The sequence below is a fragment of the Pavona decussata genome, unplaced genomic scaffold (genome assembly GCF_977016875.1).
Source record: "Pavona decussata unplaced genomic scaffold, jaPavDecu1.1 SCAFFOLD_44, whole genome shotgun sequence".
Taxonomy (NCBI): domain Eukaryota; kingdom Metazoa; phylum Cnidaria; class Anthozoa; order Scleractinia; family Agariciidae; genus Pavona; species Pavona decussata.
In genome coordinates, this window is record NW_028145466.1 from 110,618 (window position 1) to 127,243 (window position 16,626).

At 39.2% G+C, this 16,626-nt stretch overlaps 1 protein-coding gene across 8 annotated transcripts in view; it reads right to left on the minus strand.

Annotated features, from left to right (window-relative positions):
* Positions 1 to 5,265: 5,265 nt before the first annotated feature.
* Positions 5,266 to 16,626, minus strand: part of LOC146482682 (nitric oxide synthase, salivary gland-like) — an 83,632-nt gene continuing 72,271 nt past the window's right edge. For 5 of the 8 annotated variants that reach the window (XM_085106752.1, XM_085106748.1, XM_085106750.1 and 2 more), the window contains 12 exons: positions 16,264 to 16,400; positions 15,536 to 15,580; positions 14,886 to 15,011; positions 13,983 to 14,067; positions 13,205 to 13,292; positions 12,137 to 12,506; positions 11,454 to 11,579; positions 10,914 to 10,979; positions 9,966 to 10,051; positions 9,593 to 9,623; positions 8,885 to 8,931; positions 5,266 to 6,558 (listed from right to left, as the gene is read on the minus strand). In XM_085106752.1, the coding sequence (XP_084962878.1) occupies positions 6,513 to 6,558; positions 8,885 to 8,931; positions 9,593 to 9,623; positions 9,966 to 10,051; positions 10,914 to 10,979; positions 11,454 to 11,579; positions 12,137 to 12,506; positions 13,205 to 13,292; positions 13,983 to 14,067; positions 14,886 to 15,011; positions 15,536 to 15,580; positions 16,264 to 16,400 (1,253 nt within the window). In that variant the 3' untranslated portion in view covers positions 5,266 to 6,512. Of the gene's footprint in view, positions 6,559 to 8,884; positions 8,933 to 9,588; positions 9,624 to 9,965; positions 10,052 to 10,913; positions 10,980 to 11,453; positions 11,580 to 12,136; positions 12,507 to 13,204; positions 13,293 to 13,982; positions 14,068 to 14,885; positions 15,012 to 15,535; positions 15,581 to 16,263; positions 16,401 to 16,626 lie in introns of all 8 variants that reach the window. The other 3 variants (XM_085106745.1, XM_085106744.1, XM_085106746.1) reach the window with 3 other exon arrangements.

The window sequence follows — 16,626 nt, forward strand, 5'->3', positions numbered from 1 at the left end:
CCGCTCCCACATCGGTTTTTACGGCGTCCACACCATACGTTACTTGAAAGTTGCCTAAAAATAAACATAATGGTAAACCCGATCATTAAACATCTTAATCAAAAGAATGCATATTTATGAACAGTCCGAAGTGTTATTTGTTCAATTCCATCGCGAGCTAAATATTTTTTTGGATTTTTTTTTTTAATATTTCGCCGATTTTGGCGGAACAAAAACATCACAAAATTGGGAGGGTAAAATCGCACCTTGGTACACCATGTGGTTTCATATCAAGTACACCGAGCGAAAGAGACACGTTTCTTCTTCAAATAACTGCAATAACATTTTTGGGCTACGTAAAATATGAAAACTTAGAGTGCCAAACAAAAGTGACGCAACGGTCAAATTACGCAGATCCTTATCACGCATTTACATTTACATTTACATTTACATGTTATTTGGTCGGTAAAATCATTAGATATCACACCAACCGTAAAAATAAATAAAATTAGTAACTGATTAAAATACAGATTATATAAAATTTAAAAGCGTACCATCAACAAGTAAAGATAAACGATAAAAAGGAACAACGTTTCGGGGTCGTCATGACACCATTATCAAGTTCGAAGTGATAGAAATAATTGAAGTCAATGTCAGAAATAGTATTTCTGACATTGACTTCAATTATTTCTATCACTTCGAACTTGATAATGGCGTCATGACGACCCCGAAACGTTGTTCCTTTTTATTGTTTATCTTTACTTGTCTATGTATAACCAAACCTTTACCATCAACAAAGTGCTCTTAAAAAATAGTGGGCCAACGTTTCACCAAAAATCATCATTGTTGCGAAAATAATGCTACTTTTGAAAATTATTTTCCTTTTTAACTTCTTAGTTTGTGTAAACTTTTTGAAGTTCAAGCGGTTAATTTTTGTTGCGAGCGAAATTCAAATCGCTAATCACCGTGGTTGTGAATGGTTACATGTAAGCCGTAAAGGACATTGATTTTCTATCATTTCTGAATCAACATACACAGCATGAAGGTAAATTTTTTCTGGTGATAACGTCGGGAGAAATAAATTTATGTGTAAATAAAAATACCTGGGAACTGAAGAGAAACGAGTCGAAACGGCTTCCAGTCTTGAGCCGGAGCGTCATCGGATGCGCTGGAATACCTTACACAAAAGATGAAAGAACAGAAAAACAGTATTATCTCTAGTCTGAAATGTCAGCCGTCTCCTCCCCTTAACCCACAGGGTTAGGGGGAGGGGGTGGGTTAGGGGGAGGTAGGGGGAGGAGACGGCTGACATTTCAGACTATGTTCTCTCTTTTTCCCTTTTGCATCTGTTGACATCCGGTTTGTTTCCGGTATAAAGCTTGACCAAATAACAAAAGTAGTCCGCATTTTTTTTGTAAACACTTCTCTATTTATTTATTGGTTACTTTATTTGTTATCCTTACCTTGTGTTCACAAACACGGCCAGTCACTACTTTTAACACTGTATTCCTAGTTTTTAAATGGAGGGCCATGACTCCAACCCCGCAAATGTCACATGTCTGCTGATAGCGCAATGTGGAAAAGACTGCTTTGATTCAACTTTAAAAAGAGAGGCAGATCTTCTTCTTGCTAGGTCAGGTTAGTCTGAATAATTATCACGTTATTCACCATATTAAAAAAAATAAAAACAAAGCAGAACAAAATGAAAAATATACAGAGTGCTTGGGCATAATACAGGGCAAACTACATCATTGGAGCTTCCTAAGGAGTATTCTTCATGCGCGTGGAAAGACATGCGGACCTGCCAGTCAGCCAGGGGTGTTTCGTGATGTTGCGAAACTATAACATTCAGTTTTAGTGCACGCTCCTATTTAATATCTGGGGATGGCACTGGCTTGAAAAACAGGCGAAAAAATAGGTTACCAAAAATTATTAATTTTTACATTGCAACAACCTAGTTGCAACCTCTTTTTGTCTTGGTCGGTTTTTATTTTTATCACCTTCCAGCATCGGTGTGACGTTCTCTAAAAGTTCGCTTGCCGTTGTAACATAACTTTATTAATGTCGTTAACAATTTGCGGTTTGGCGATCACATTGATTTTTTTTTAACATAATTCATTGAATAACATCACCATTGGAATCAGCGGCTGATTCCAATGGTGATGAACTACTCTTTGTTTCTTGTTCAAAGTCTTCAGGGAAAGTCTCAATTGACTGGCATGACACATTGGGAAGGAGGAGCCTCTTTAGCTAGACACAACCGGCATCGTTTACAAATTGCTGGAAACAATAATATAAGACTATAAATGACAAAAATACAACTGGATCACTTTCTTGCAGAAAGTGATCCAGTAATTCTATTCGTTATCAAATGGGATCGAGTACTGAGCAGTCCAAGCAGATCACTGTTTATGATCTATGCCTAGTTTCCCACACGCGTGTGCTATTGGTCGTGCAAAGAAAAAGTTTTAGCGCGCACCCTTACCATTCTTTTCGCGGCTCCGCTGCTCAACCTAACACTTTATTCTGCGAACAATCTCACCAGATACCTGAGATACCGTGTAATTGATTAAGTTCGTGCACGCGCACCCCGTACGAATTCGTTTCGCCTTACTACAGTCACCTGATGCTTTCAACAAACAACATATGCAAAGTCAAAACCATCATACAATGGATAGTTTGTTATTTTACTATGCTCTTGATCTTGCCAGAAGTGGCTCAAAACAAGTGGCCGAGTGGCCCGTCAAAGGACTGGGATCTAATTCTTTGAATTACACCCGTATAAACCTACCTAAAAGCTTGCCATTTGGACTTTGGATCAAAATAAACGTTCTTACAGGTGAACACAAAAATCTGTAAGCGAGGTAGGATGCAGGTATTGACTCAGTGCAATCGACACCCACCACCCTTTCCGTTGTAGTTCAGTTTTCATTATTTGCACGATTTCCCTCGCTAAAAACGAAAACGGCTGAAAGTTTCGTAAAACAGGATCATATAGCGGTCAAATTTGTTAACTCAAGGATTTTCTCTACCTGCTGAGTTAGACAATACCAAGGACAAAATGGTCCCAGGGTTAAATGATGAACACTAATTTACTTTCGCACGTTCAAAAAGGTCTCGTAAAAATGATCAAACAAACATTGAACTATTATTTGAAGATTTCAAACAACCTCCACAAACTTCTAAAGAAAGCGTAACGACTGGAATGCATTTTCTTTGTTATTTTGACGGGTGGCCGCGTGAACTCCTGGGTACTTGTCACGCAATCTTTTCCTTTGCTTCGAACGTGTAACGGCCGGTGGCTGTGAACCAAAAAGTAGATATCTATCTTTATGCTTAGCACTCACAGTTTGCTATGTACAGATCTGCAAACAGTAGTCTTCCGATAGAAGTGTAAATATGGCTAATACCCTGTTCGCTTAAAGTTGACTGATTAATTTCAAACAGCCTGAGCAGTTACTAAGGGAAATGTTGCTCAAAAGTAGTATTATCTTCGCAACGGTAGCGATTTTTGGCGAACATTGACCCATTGTAATATATATATTTAAGCGAGCATATTATTCATTTAACGGTTCTAAATGCGTGACAAGGAACTGCGTAATTTGACCGTTGGGTCACTCTTGTTTGGCGCTCTAAAATTTCATATTTTACGTAGCCCAAAAATTTTATTGCGGCTATTTGAAGAAACCTTGCTCTTTCGCTCGGTGTACTTGATATGAAACCACGCGGTGTACCAAGGAGCGATTTTATCCTCCCATTGTTGTCAAGTTTTTGTTCCGCCAAAATCGGCGAAATATTAAAAAAAAAAACAAACAAAAATCAAAAAATATTTAGTTCGCGACGGAATTGAACAGATAACACTTCATACTGTTCATAAATATGCATTCTTTTGATTAAGATTTTGAGTGATCGGATTAACTGTTATGTTTATTTTTAGGCGACTTTCAAGTAACGTATGGTGTGGATGCCGTGAAAACCGATGTGGGAGCGGCCAAACCGACTTTGTCGCCGCTCGCCTAAAATAAAATTCCAATCGAACTGGAAGCATTTTTTTCTAGAAATACTTCATCTAGACCTGTCCTGGCAAAGTTTGGAAATTTTCGATTTTTTCGTTTTGCGCACCTCCAGGCGAAATTTCTGGATTGCCGCTCATAAGTATTCGCAGCTGATTTCCTCTACTTAAGTCAATCACACCTGTTAGGTAGCACGGTGAACTTTCTGTTTATTGTACATTTGGTGCAGTAAATTTCATGACAATAAACGCGTGGTAAAGTCTTAAAGTTTAGAATAAGGAGTGCGAATTTAATAGCAAGAAACAATGTTTCCTTAATTGGTCTCCATATATCTCTTATACGGTAGTGGGTATATGAAAATGGAGCGTTAGTTTTGTTCTCCATCTCAAATTGTTACAATTTCAAGTTCACTATTTTGTTATTCTCTGGAGCTACCTTCTTTCTTGGAAAGTCTTTCCCGCACCCCGTAGTATTTTAAACATCACAATTATTTGAGTTAAATGATCATTCTCTCTATTCTTTAGACCTGCATGTTTCATCATGAATTGATTCTACAAAGAGAAAACATAGACTGGTCATTACTGTATTAGGGCTTGCAAGATTAAGTTGTCTTTCTTGATCCTGAAGACTTCAATATTCTACACAATAGAATTTTAAACGTAATGTTGTTACTCACACCACAGCAGTTTTCAATCGAGGAGTCGCTAAACCAATCACAGCAATCGTAAGCAACAGAACGAACCAATCGGAATTTGAAGCAAATGCACGTCATTGGGCAAAAGCGCGGGGAAATGTGTGCAAGCACGTGACCATTTGTTTTGTTTTGGATTGTAATTGGTCGAGAAGGTGGGACAATCTTTTTTAACCAAGCACAGAGCGTAGTGAAGCAACCTCAATGCAAAGCAAACGCCACATTACTTTCGACACTCAATTGAAAACCGCTCTATGGCGTGGTATAAGTATCCAATATTGATACTCCTATAATATTCACGGAATGGAGTACATATATTTCAAGGGGTGCTTACCATTTACCTGGAAAACCCGGAAATTCCAGTTGGAAAATCAAATGGTATGCATCATTCCATTTGGAGTACTTCTGAAATTATGGGCTCCTGTTCAAAGTGACGCATTTTTATTACTCATTTTGGGATTTACAGCTGATGTTCATACACTTTGCATGTTATCCATCTTCTGTTAAGACAAGCTAAATAATTTTGTATTGATGCCGAAAATTTCCATCCAGGTGGTTTGCGTAAATGGTAAGCACCCAAGCTTTCTATTCTGGTGTACAGGTAATAAATGTATCTTCTTTCTACTTTGCAATTTATTTCAATAAATCCTAACAAATATTATATTATTTTAAGCATACAACACGACAGTTGTTGATAATTGTAAATATTTAAATACAGCAATATTATATCTATCCTTTATTTTTTAGCGTGTTCGCTTAAGAATTCCTTTTATTTTCTCGACGTAAAAGCACTTATTTGCCTGACTGCATTACAAGAGCAGTAGATCTTTGGCAAAAAAGCGTTTCAGGCGCTGCACTTGCATACGCTATATAGTTATGTGCCACCCCAAGGGGTATGATGTTTGAGCCATTTTGGTCTGAAGTCTTAAAATGGGTACTGATCTTATAGAAACGGGAATAGATTTTAGAGGCGTGGTCTGAAAATGGGTACGGATTTACAGGCCTTTTCTGAGAATGGGTATGAATTTCGGAGGCTGGATCTGAAAATGGATTTTGAAAACGACATCTTTTTGCCTGAAATAGGGTCAGGGTTTGAAGGACGAGGCGGCACAACCGCACCAAAAATTATCAGGAGTGCCCTCCTCCTCACGGAGGGAGGGGGTGGTCACTACATAAGCTGTCGGCGTACTGAGGTCTGATAAATAGGGCAGCACAATTGCAATGACGATCTCTTACAATGTACGGTTTGCGAACATCATTGTGTTGCATAGATAAAAAGGTATTTGGATGTAACATCCTAGCTAGCTTTATGCATCAGTTACTTCCAGCAATGCCCACCACGTCCTGGGTCTAAAAATTTTTATGGTTTTTATCAACAAAGTTGCTAGTTATTCCTCGACTATCGAGTTGTTCAATGCTCCACAGCGTAGTTTTTGACTACTGAAAGTTAACTCGAGGCACACTAAAGGAGTAGAAAAAGTGCTTCTCCTTTGTATTTTTCTAATTTTATTGTTTCTGTGGATCTCTAACTTACTACAGCTTGCTTCGAGCTAGTTACTATTAATTTCTAGTTTTTGTTTGGGAAAACTCACTATTCAAAGAACCTGCGATTTGTTAAGGTCAAAATCTGCTGCCCGAGAATGGAATGCGAGGAAATACCCAGTCATGTCCAAGGGGAAGGCCATTGCTGGAAGTTACCGATACATAACTTTATACATTTTGAACTAGTTTGGTTCTTGCGTCCCTAATTCACTAACCAAACCATTGCCACAGTCACGAAACCTCTTTAGCAATGTGTTATCGTCCTTTCTCTATTCAGCCTCAACGGGCTAATACGCTGCCGATACAACAGCTCTTCTTAGAGGCACGTCGGCTCTGTTAAAAAAGAAAGCGTAGGCAGTTTAACTTTCACCTCCTTTTAAAAACAGTGAACTACAAATTTGATGTAAATGTATTCTTCAGTCAGTGTCACAGGCTTACCCGAAAAAAGAAAATCCGATTTCTCCCGCAGGAGTCGAACCTATAACCTTCCAGGTATGCCTGTGTCAATGACTGAAAAAAATACCTCTATCAATTTGATTAACTACCACTGTGATACTTCTCCTTTAGAGTGTGTGAACGGCGGCCATGTTGGAGGACTAAAAATATAGAAGATATTTGCATAAAAATAGAATATATTTCCCAAAGGAAAATCATTGTATTGTTTCGGTCCTCCAACATGGTCGTCGTGCACACACTCTTTAACCAAAAAAAAAAAGGCAAAAGGAACAGCAAGCATTCTCCATTGAATGCATAATTTTTTCAACATGGTGATAAAACAGTAATGATATTTTCACGAAATATGATGCACTTGAAGTTTACGTTTCCTATAATCCTAAAAAAAGTCATATACATATGGCTCTATTTTCTTGAAATTCATTACCCTTAAAAGCTATTGACATTGATAAGGTGCTAATAAAGAATGCTCCGAGGAACAGTTCTTTATTTCTCCTTAAAGAAGGTGCTTCCTAATACAGAGGTATTTTTGCACAGTTTACTACGCGGGAAAAGCAGATCTTAGTATGGGCTACTGGAATCCTGAAAGAAAATTGGAGGTAACCACGCAATTTTCAGAAATAACGACGCAACAATTATTCTTAAAAGCTTTAAATGCATAACAATGTATGACATGAGAATGACATATTCAGTAAATGACACAGGCACACTCGGAAAAAAAATTCCAGTGCTCCTATCAGGAGTCGAACCTTAGAACTTCCGATTACTAGTTCAGATGCTCTACCACTTAGCTACAGGAGACTTGTGGGAGCTAAGGCCATTAAACTAGGTTCATGGGACAAACATGCTTTATACTGCTAGGATTGGAATGTCATGTGTGGCTTATGCGCAATCGAATAAATGTGATGGAATATGTTAAGCCTAGTGAATGAATGAGAATGATGTAATACTCATTTATTCACCAGGGCCGGGTTCTTCGAAAGCCGGTTAACTCTAATCCTCGATTAAAAGTTAATCGAGGTTTTCATCTATCTCGTTGAATATGTCTTTAAAATCGAATATTTAGCTAATGGCAAAGAAAAGTAGAAGTAAAAAATGAAGGACAAAAATGTTTTGGAAATATCTTTATTGATTAAAAAAAAAAAAAAAAAAAAAAAAAAAAAAAAAAAAAAATAATAATAATAATAATAATAATAATAATAATAATAATAATAATAATAATAATAATAATAACAATCTTTATACAGGGAGCCCACATCACGAAAATGGTATTCAGTGGGACCCTGTAGATTAGTCGTAATTAAACTCGAATCAAAGTTCACGTTAACCCAGGATTAGTTTAATCGGGCTTTGAACAACTGGGTCCAGGTTTAAAATATTCCATAACATTTATTTCAATGTATGACATTTTCTTTAAAAAAGAAGGCACCGTCCTAAAAGGGTAGGGCACCATCCTTAACACGTTCAAAAGGAATAGGGATGGTGCAGCAGGAATTTCAGGGTCTTCGGGCCTTAACAACTTCGGGCCTTAACAACTTGTACAACTTCACTCGGTCTGTTGTCTTAAATGAAGTACCTTTTTAAAAAGGAGATTTATTGTTCCAAATGATTATAAACGGAATTGTTAAACAGGCAGAACTTTCTCTTCTCATTGGAAAACTACAACGTTATCCCTTGAATGTCTTAACCAGGACCCCAAAACGAAACATTCCGCCTTATGGACGGTGCCTACTATTGTTACTGCGCATACGTTCTGCGCATCGCGAGATACTCGGGTTTCCTATGGGTGGTGCCTACTAATGCCGGGATATTTTTGCGCGGTTTAAAACTATATGGAGAAAGCAGAACTTAGCAAATGCTTTTGATAATTAAACTTCAATTTAGGAAAAAAATCCCATACATTGCTTTATATTTTGGCGCTTTTTAGAGATATTATTGCTTAATTATCTCTGAAAAATGCGTGGTTACCCCGAATTTTCCTTTTGGATTCCAATAGCCCTTGCTAAGATCTGCTTTTCCCGCATAGTCATAAACCGCGCAAAAATACTTCGGTATTAGTAGGCACCGTCCTTAAATAGGGAAGGAAAATCGAAGCCCGTTGTCAAGGGTTTACGGAGCCCAATTGTACCTCCATACCAAAGCTTCCGTTGAGTGCACGTCCGACCCGACCCAGCAGAATCTGATATAATTAATAGCATTTGCTTACTCACTCTTCGCTCCCATCCTCGTCAAGGGTAGTTTCACTGTGGTGCTTCTAAAGATACGTAAAGAAACATTAGAAAATGACTTCTAAAATGTGCGTAAACTTACACATAGAGACGGAAGCTAAATGGTTCAAGTGAAACTGATGCTTTTAGATCATAACAGTTTACCACGGACCCACACTATAGAAGTGTGGATAGACATAATAGGATATTGACTGAATGAAAAACCAAGAGCTGTAACGGCTGAACTAGAATATTTTTCATAAAAAATATTCCTGTGATTGTTTGGCTTTATTTCTTGAAATGCCAGACCCACACAGATCACATTCTTGTTTCTAAATTCGTCTGCCATCATTACTAAGACGTTGAAGCAATGAACTCTCTTTTTATAGTGCGAGGCCTTGTTTAAAGAGTTACAGCTTGTTGAACGTGATGAGCTGTTATTTAAGGATATAGGGCTATATTTTTTGTTTGGCTATAGTTATGTTTTAAGAGTTATTGCGAGTAACGGCAATTTTAACTTTCGAGAGGGAAAGGTTATCCACATCTAACGCGAGTATTATCTTCCAATATACCAGCTTCCTGACAAGGCCAGCTCATTTGCTAAATGATAATGCCGTTCTGATGTTTTGTAGTAGCATACTTTAAAAATTGGACCTACTTGAAAACATGCGTACAGATCTTTCGCCCATATTTTATGCACGACTTACTTTTTTTGGATGCTTGAAATATTCCATGGATCTATAGAGAGAAATAAAACATGATCTCAAACTCAAAAGAACAATAACATTTAAGGTAAAATATGCACAGGGCACTGTTACTACAATTTTTAAAAACGCGTGAATTCGTAAGTTGAAAACTGGACTGAAATGAGAAAACTTCGCCTATCCCCATACTATACCGGATAGCTTAGCGCCGGCACAAACACCATACCGGATTGGCCATTTATTCACACACGAAACTCTGACATGGGCACAATTTTTTACCCCGGAATGCTGGGGCGAAGCTCCGTTCTTGAGAGTGGAACTTGCTATGAACCATGAGTTCGCGCGTTATATCAATAAAGATAGTAAAACAACGAACCTTTTTGCCGCTGATCGCACGCGGGTTGTCACCTCTCGTGTCTTCAACGTCACTCCGAAAATATCTTCGTGATACAGACCGGTTCTCTAAAATGAACAAAGAAGAAAGATAATTATAAACAGACCTGCTGACATTAAAACTGGCGGGGGGGGGGGGGAAGGGTTATGCTACCGGTGTCGTGATGAATGGAAACGACATGGAAGGCATCCGGAAAGAGAACAGAACCTTCTTTTCTTTATTGCCGACTCCGCTATGGACTCTGAAAGACAAACGTTAATAGCACAGGAGATAATATGCTGCCTGGCCACTGCAATCTGTTCCTTGGCACATCCACGTTCTCCTCGTGTTCTAAACATAGTTTTTACTTTCATTCGCTCCTTTTTTTGTGTGATGATGGACGGATTCGTCTATGTGCCCTTAACCTACACTATCGCTGAAACGTTTTCATTTCCAGATGAAAAGCCTTAAGACTAAAATTAAGAATGAATGAATGAACTTTGTTTACGTGTCTAAAAGTATTTAGCAGAGGGAGATCTGTACAGGCCCTAAAATGATTCCCGACCCCGAACTGATCCCCAAATTCCTCATCTAAGTAACTATGAGATAATTATGTAAAAACTATTTAAAAAATTACTAAGAATTGCATAGATGGCAGCCATTCGTCCATCTTGAACGCTCTTATTTGCGATTTAAAAGCATTTCAAAGATTGCTCGCGAGTGTCTTCTTTCTGGAAAGATTACCCCACAGTTTAGGACCAAGGTATCGTAACGAAATCTTCTCCAAATTAATAAGCCTTCAGCTATAAGTAGGATACACTGAAAGACCAACAATAACACGTGAACGTACTGTTAAAAAAGAAGAAGGTGGAGAGCGGGGGACAACGTTGGACCAGAAAGAGGAAGAAAGAAAGAATTTAGTGATTTAAGATGGCTACTTCAACAACTTACCTTCAGTTTATCAACTGTTTCCTGCGCTTCTTGTTGAGACATGGCAGCGTACTCTTGCAGCAAATTCTAAAAAATTAATTGCAACGCTTTGTAAATAATGGGTAAAATTTTTACCCTTTTCGTCTTCATTTATTTTCAGGAACTCTGTGAAAAGTCTGAAGTCGACTTTGCACTTATGGCAAAAGAGGTGCAGAGGTTAGGGTTTAAGGGAAGTGGGAAAACTACTGTACTCAAACAGGACCCACCAAACCACAGACTAGATGGTGGTCTCTGCCTGCACCCCCTTTCCTCAACCATTGACATTGCTGGATTACAGCAAATAAAAACTTGTCAACGTAAAACCGCTTTACTCAAGTGGTAGAGCATTGCACGGGGAACGCGTAGGTCATGGGTTCAAATCTTGTCCAGGTCTTTGTAATCATAAACGATTGCATTCATAACTGGAATCATTTTTTTTTTCTACTACACACTCGCAATTGGCGCAAGTCACATGTCACTCTGCATAAAACAGAAAGAAATAGAAGAAATTCTCAAAATTACCTGCAGGGTTCTACAAACATCGTCCGCCATTTTTACATCACCACACACGTAAAAGTGCGCTTGCTGGCTGAGGAGTTTTTCACAAATGTCAAATGCCTCTTCCTTCAACATGTCTTGCACGTATTTCTAATTGACACAAAAATATCACAAAATATAAATTAACCCAGTTCCACTGAAATGACTGGACGTCCAAAAGGATATCAATCAAGGGATGAACGAACCTTCCTAAGAACGGGAATGAAGTTTAAAATCTGTCTATAGCACTAAGATTGCTAAAGAGGAAGTATCACGGGGATTCTGACCTTTTTTGGTGAACATGGGTGGAAACATACCTTCACTTAGTTACACAAATAATTCTAAAACACCGAGACAAAGAAATCAACTGACTTCTGGAAAGGATGGCAATTCTTGATCTGGTCTAGCGCGTCTTGAAAACAAAACTGCGAGAACTTGAAAAAGGTTAGGCTTACGTTTTTCAAGTTTGAATCCGTTCTGACTCAGTCCACCTATGACCAGAGACACTCATTGACACTTTAAGTACACTGGGGTGATAACTTTTAACCAAATTTCTAATTTGAATTTTGATTGACGTCGCAGTATCTTTCAGATTGTCGGCCAGATAAATATACGATTCGCGCTCCGATGCTGTCGCGCCGACGAATAGCTAGTTGTGTGTAAACCACCTTTGGCTGTTGAGGTTCGCGTGAAAATGCAAAATGAGTCTCTGTCAAGGCACCTTCCTCTTTAGCTTTCTTCATTTCATCCTTGTAGATGCAATCCTGTTGGGAATTCCTACATCCAAAAAACAGCAACATCGAGCCCCATTTCCCTGCAGGATTCAAAAAATTGCCGCTGGCCACAGCAAAGTCACGTCGCTGAAGAACTGGGCTTGAGTCTGGTGTGACGTCATGGACCCTTGGTCTCGGAGCGGCTTTGTTGATGACGTCATACTGACGTTGTTGCCAAAAGCTTCGGAACGGAGCTATGCCCGTCCCAGGCCCCACCATGATGACTGGAACTGTTCCGTCTTCAGGCATATGGAAGGTATGGGCTCTATTAAAGCGAAACGTGAAAAGGGTTAAGTTTTACATGGGACACAAACGGCCAGAATCTTGACACGGTTTCTAGAGTATAAATCACTTTCAGCAACACCCCTTTCTACTGGCCTGGGTGGAGAGAAACAGCGTGGAGTAAAATGCCCTGTCAGCAGAGAAAAGGCTTGAATACAGGGTATCCCGAGGCACAGTGAATGAAATTAAGGGAAAATCAACCGCATTAGCAGTTTAAAAGCAGCCGAGAATCGAAAACAAGGAAGAAAATCACAACTGGTGTTCAGATCGAAATGTCGGAGACGTCAACTACGGCATCTCCAGAAAAACATGAAAAACGTAAATCTTAGTTACGAAACATTTATTCTAATTTATAATTTATAAAGGTTTTTAACCACGTAAGACATTTTTCTCTTTAAGAGTGCCCCAGAGTTTCCAAATAGGCGAAAGCCACAGTTGGAATTCTTAAGTTGCGTACACAAATGCGGTGGCCTTCTATTTTTAAATTCTCTCATCTTCAGTTTCAATATATGAAATGGTGTTTTCTTCACTTCCATTTTTTTTCAGTGTTCATGACAGTACGAGGCGTGCTTATTTGACAAAGAACGCAAGACTGAGGGGCTGCTCAATCGGAAGAACTACAAGGACAATGGCGCTAAAGAATTAGAAATAATTACTATTATGTAGCTGATCTGTACTCACTGTCTGACGTAACAAGGCACTTCGTCTCCAGGCTTTAATCCGTTCAGCCAAGTAGAGCACACGCCATGATGTAATGGACCTTTCCCACCTAAAAGTAAATTATATTATGGAGCAGTGATGAAGTTGTCCTTGGACCACAGTCAGCCCACACAGCCTTAACATAACGCGTTTTCTTAGATTTGTGAGCTGCAGTTCTTCGGACTCACGTTTATACTTTAGTATTGCTACTCCCCCGTGAATGGGATGCTAGACCATCACAGGATACCAGGGTCATAAGCTCCTGAGGATACCCAGCATGAAGATACTTGTAGTATTACTACTCCCTCCTGGATGGGATGCTAGTCCATCACAGGATACCCAGCATGAAGATACTTGGAGTATAACTACTCCCCCCTGGATGGGATGCTAGTCCATCACAGGATGCCCAGGATGAAGTGACAAGGAGTATTGCTACTAGTATAAACGTGAGTCCGAAGAACTGCATTTCACAAATCTCTATTAAATCCCGCATCTTTGTAATCTAAATCTTAGATTTGTGAGCTGCAGTTCTTCGGACTCAAGTTCATACTTATACATCACAGGATACCCAGTATGAAGTGACTTGGAGTATCACTACTTCTCCCTGATTGGGATGCTAGTCTATCACGGGATACCCAGCATGAAGCGACAAGTAGTATTGCTACAGTAGGACCCCGTTATCTCGAACTTCCGCTCGAGCGAAAAGTTATTTCCCTTATTTCAACTCACTCAACTAGCTTCAGATCAGTAAAGCTCATACCTTTCTTGTTATACTGAACAACTGCTACTGTGAGATGAACTTCACCGGGAAAGAGGTCTGGTGACGAGGAGATGGAGTAGAAGCGCTGTTGAAAGAAAAATAAGAAACAGAAGTTCCCAGAAATGTTCTTCTTTAGATACTGATACTTATGGGTAAATTCCATTAAGATGAGCACCTAAAGCGAGAATTTTCAATGGGAAAAGAGTTATGCAATCACCATGCGAATTGCTGTAACAATTTTCAATGTTGTGACCAACATTCACAAGAATTCTCCACAAGAGACACTTTACTAGAAGTGCCCGACTATCCTTCATAAACTGTAGGTTTTAAATTGCACACGATGCAATTCGTATCTTAGGCATGTCGCAAACAACAGATTTTTATAGTCCTAAATTTTTATGGCCCTAAAGGACATGTTTCCGAGGCAATTTACACCCATGCAAGCGATACAAAGCGATTATTTGTTATCTTCACGAGAGAATACTTTCAGTCAAGAACGGCATGTATGGTATCGCAAAGAAACAGATGAGATGTGCTACAGACAAACGGCGACGGCAACGAGAACATCACCAAGCAAAAGAAAAACGGCAAACCTCTGTTGATAGTTTTAAGAAGGCTTAAAACCTTTCGCGAAAGGTCTTTTATTTCTTTTAATTTTGATCCATACCTGCTGCCCTTTCTCTTGCAAAAGCATTGGGACATTGTTTTATGAAGAATGCGTTTCTAAGAACTGCTATTCTGAGTGCCGTAGTCCTCACAAATTCAGTTCCTTGATAGTTCGGCCATATTAGGCAAATCAAACGAGTTCAAATGATTGCTAAGTAAGTTAAATAAGATGACTTAATTGTTTTTATGACGCGTTTCCTTGACGTTACAGTCAAGATTGTCCCAGGAGGCACTCACCGGCTGCAACAGCGGTAATTGAGTAAGCAACAAGTCCACAGGAACTTTAAGAGAAGGATAATCTTCCAGCACTTCCAAAATGTTACATTCATTCTCAAATTTCCAGTCCTCGTATCGGTTATTGCCCTGAGAGAGAGTTGACGCAAGAAAAGCGTTTAGTTAAGGACGGTGCCTCCTAATACAGCAGTATTTTCGCACCGTTTATGACTATGCGGGAAAAGCAGATCTTAGTATGGGCTACTGGAATCCAAAAAGAAAATTGGGGATAGCGAGACATTTTTAGAGATAATTAAGCAACAATTATTCTCTGAAGCACTAAAATACAAATCAATGTATGGCATTTTTTTTCCAATTTGAAGCTTCTCTGAAAAATGCATCGTTACCCCTAATTTTCGTTTTGGGTACTAAGAGCACTTGCTAAGCTCTGCTTTCTCCGCATAGTTTTAATCCGCGCAAAAATATCCCTGCATTAGTAGGCACCACCCAAAAGAAACCCGAATTACCTCTAGATGCGCAGAACGTATGCGCAGTAACAAAAGTAGGCACACAAAGGACTGTATTTACATGCAAAGTACCTCAGAAAAAAATCTCTACTATCGAGACAGTAACTTGTTACTGAAAGGGCGATTTGATGTAAATAAAAACTTTACCTCGGCAAGGACTTCCAGTTTGACTTTCTCTTCTTTGTCAGCAGCCTTGAAAATAGCAAAAATGTCGACATCAGTTTAAACTGAGGTTAGAAATATTTAACTGAAAATTTTCATTCTGATAAATAGAATGAGTTTGTTTCAAGGAAGGAAAACCATTGCAGATGTGATAACTCATGTACAAGGTTTTCTGTTGTACTTTCCTGTGTTTTGTACAAGTTGATTGTAACTTTTGAGTCTGTGGATGAAATCCTAAAGTGTGACCATTCAAACGAAAGCCACTGAGGAGTGGTTTCCTGTGATCATATTAACTACGTTGTACAAGGGTCTTAGTGTGTCAATGAAATCTTCAAGTGTGGCCATTCAAATCCAACTTATAAAAGCACTATTTCCTGTGGTGTTGTGTAGTATGTGTTCCCATATAAAAGTGACAGCGTGATCGTTGTACCTTTTAGGGGCTTAGATTCGTGGTTTGGTACCCCTTAGGGTGCTAAAATCTAAAATGTCTTCCGTCAGAGGTATGGTGGTACCTTTTAGGGTATTGAACCGAAGCTTGAGAGGAGGTAAATGTCAGTCAACTGATTCGGTACCTCTTAGGGGTAAAAACATTGTTCAGACCACGCCCACAAAACAGAATTCTGGTACCGTTTAGGGGTTAGTTCAAAATTCCGAAGATCACCTCCTGACGCCATCACTTTTATGTGGGAGTCCCCTCCCGGAGCACAACTTACCATTGTGGCCAGGAATTGAATAAACTGTGGTGAAGGCACACTGGTGATGTCAAGGTAACGGGACAAAGCTTCTCGTACGGTGATCGGAGAAGGAAGACGCGTGAATGCCTCCCATTTCTTGGTTTTGCCAAAAAGTCCTAAAAAAAATTGCAGATGAAATATAAACGTCCGCAACACAGAACAGATGATTAACATTTCCAGTTGCACATTCGCTGCACATTTGCGGCAGGTGGCTCTAAACAAATGAATGTGATGGTGATAAGGCCCTGAATTATAGTTCACGTTTCAAGAGGGGGATGATGATGCTGATGTCCTGGTCAAATCGTGGCGACAATCGTGTCCGTTTTACATTATTGTTAGGAA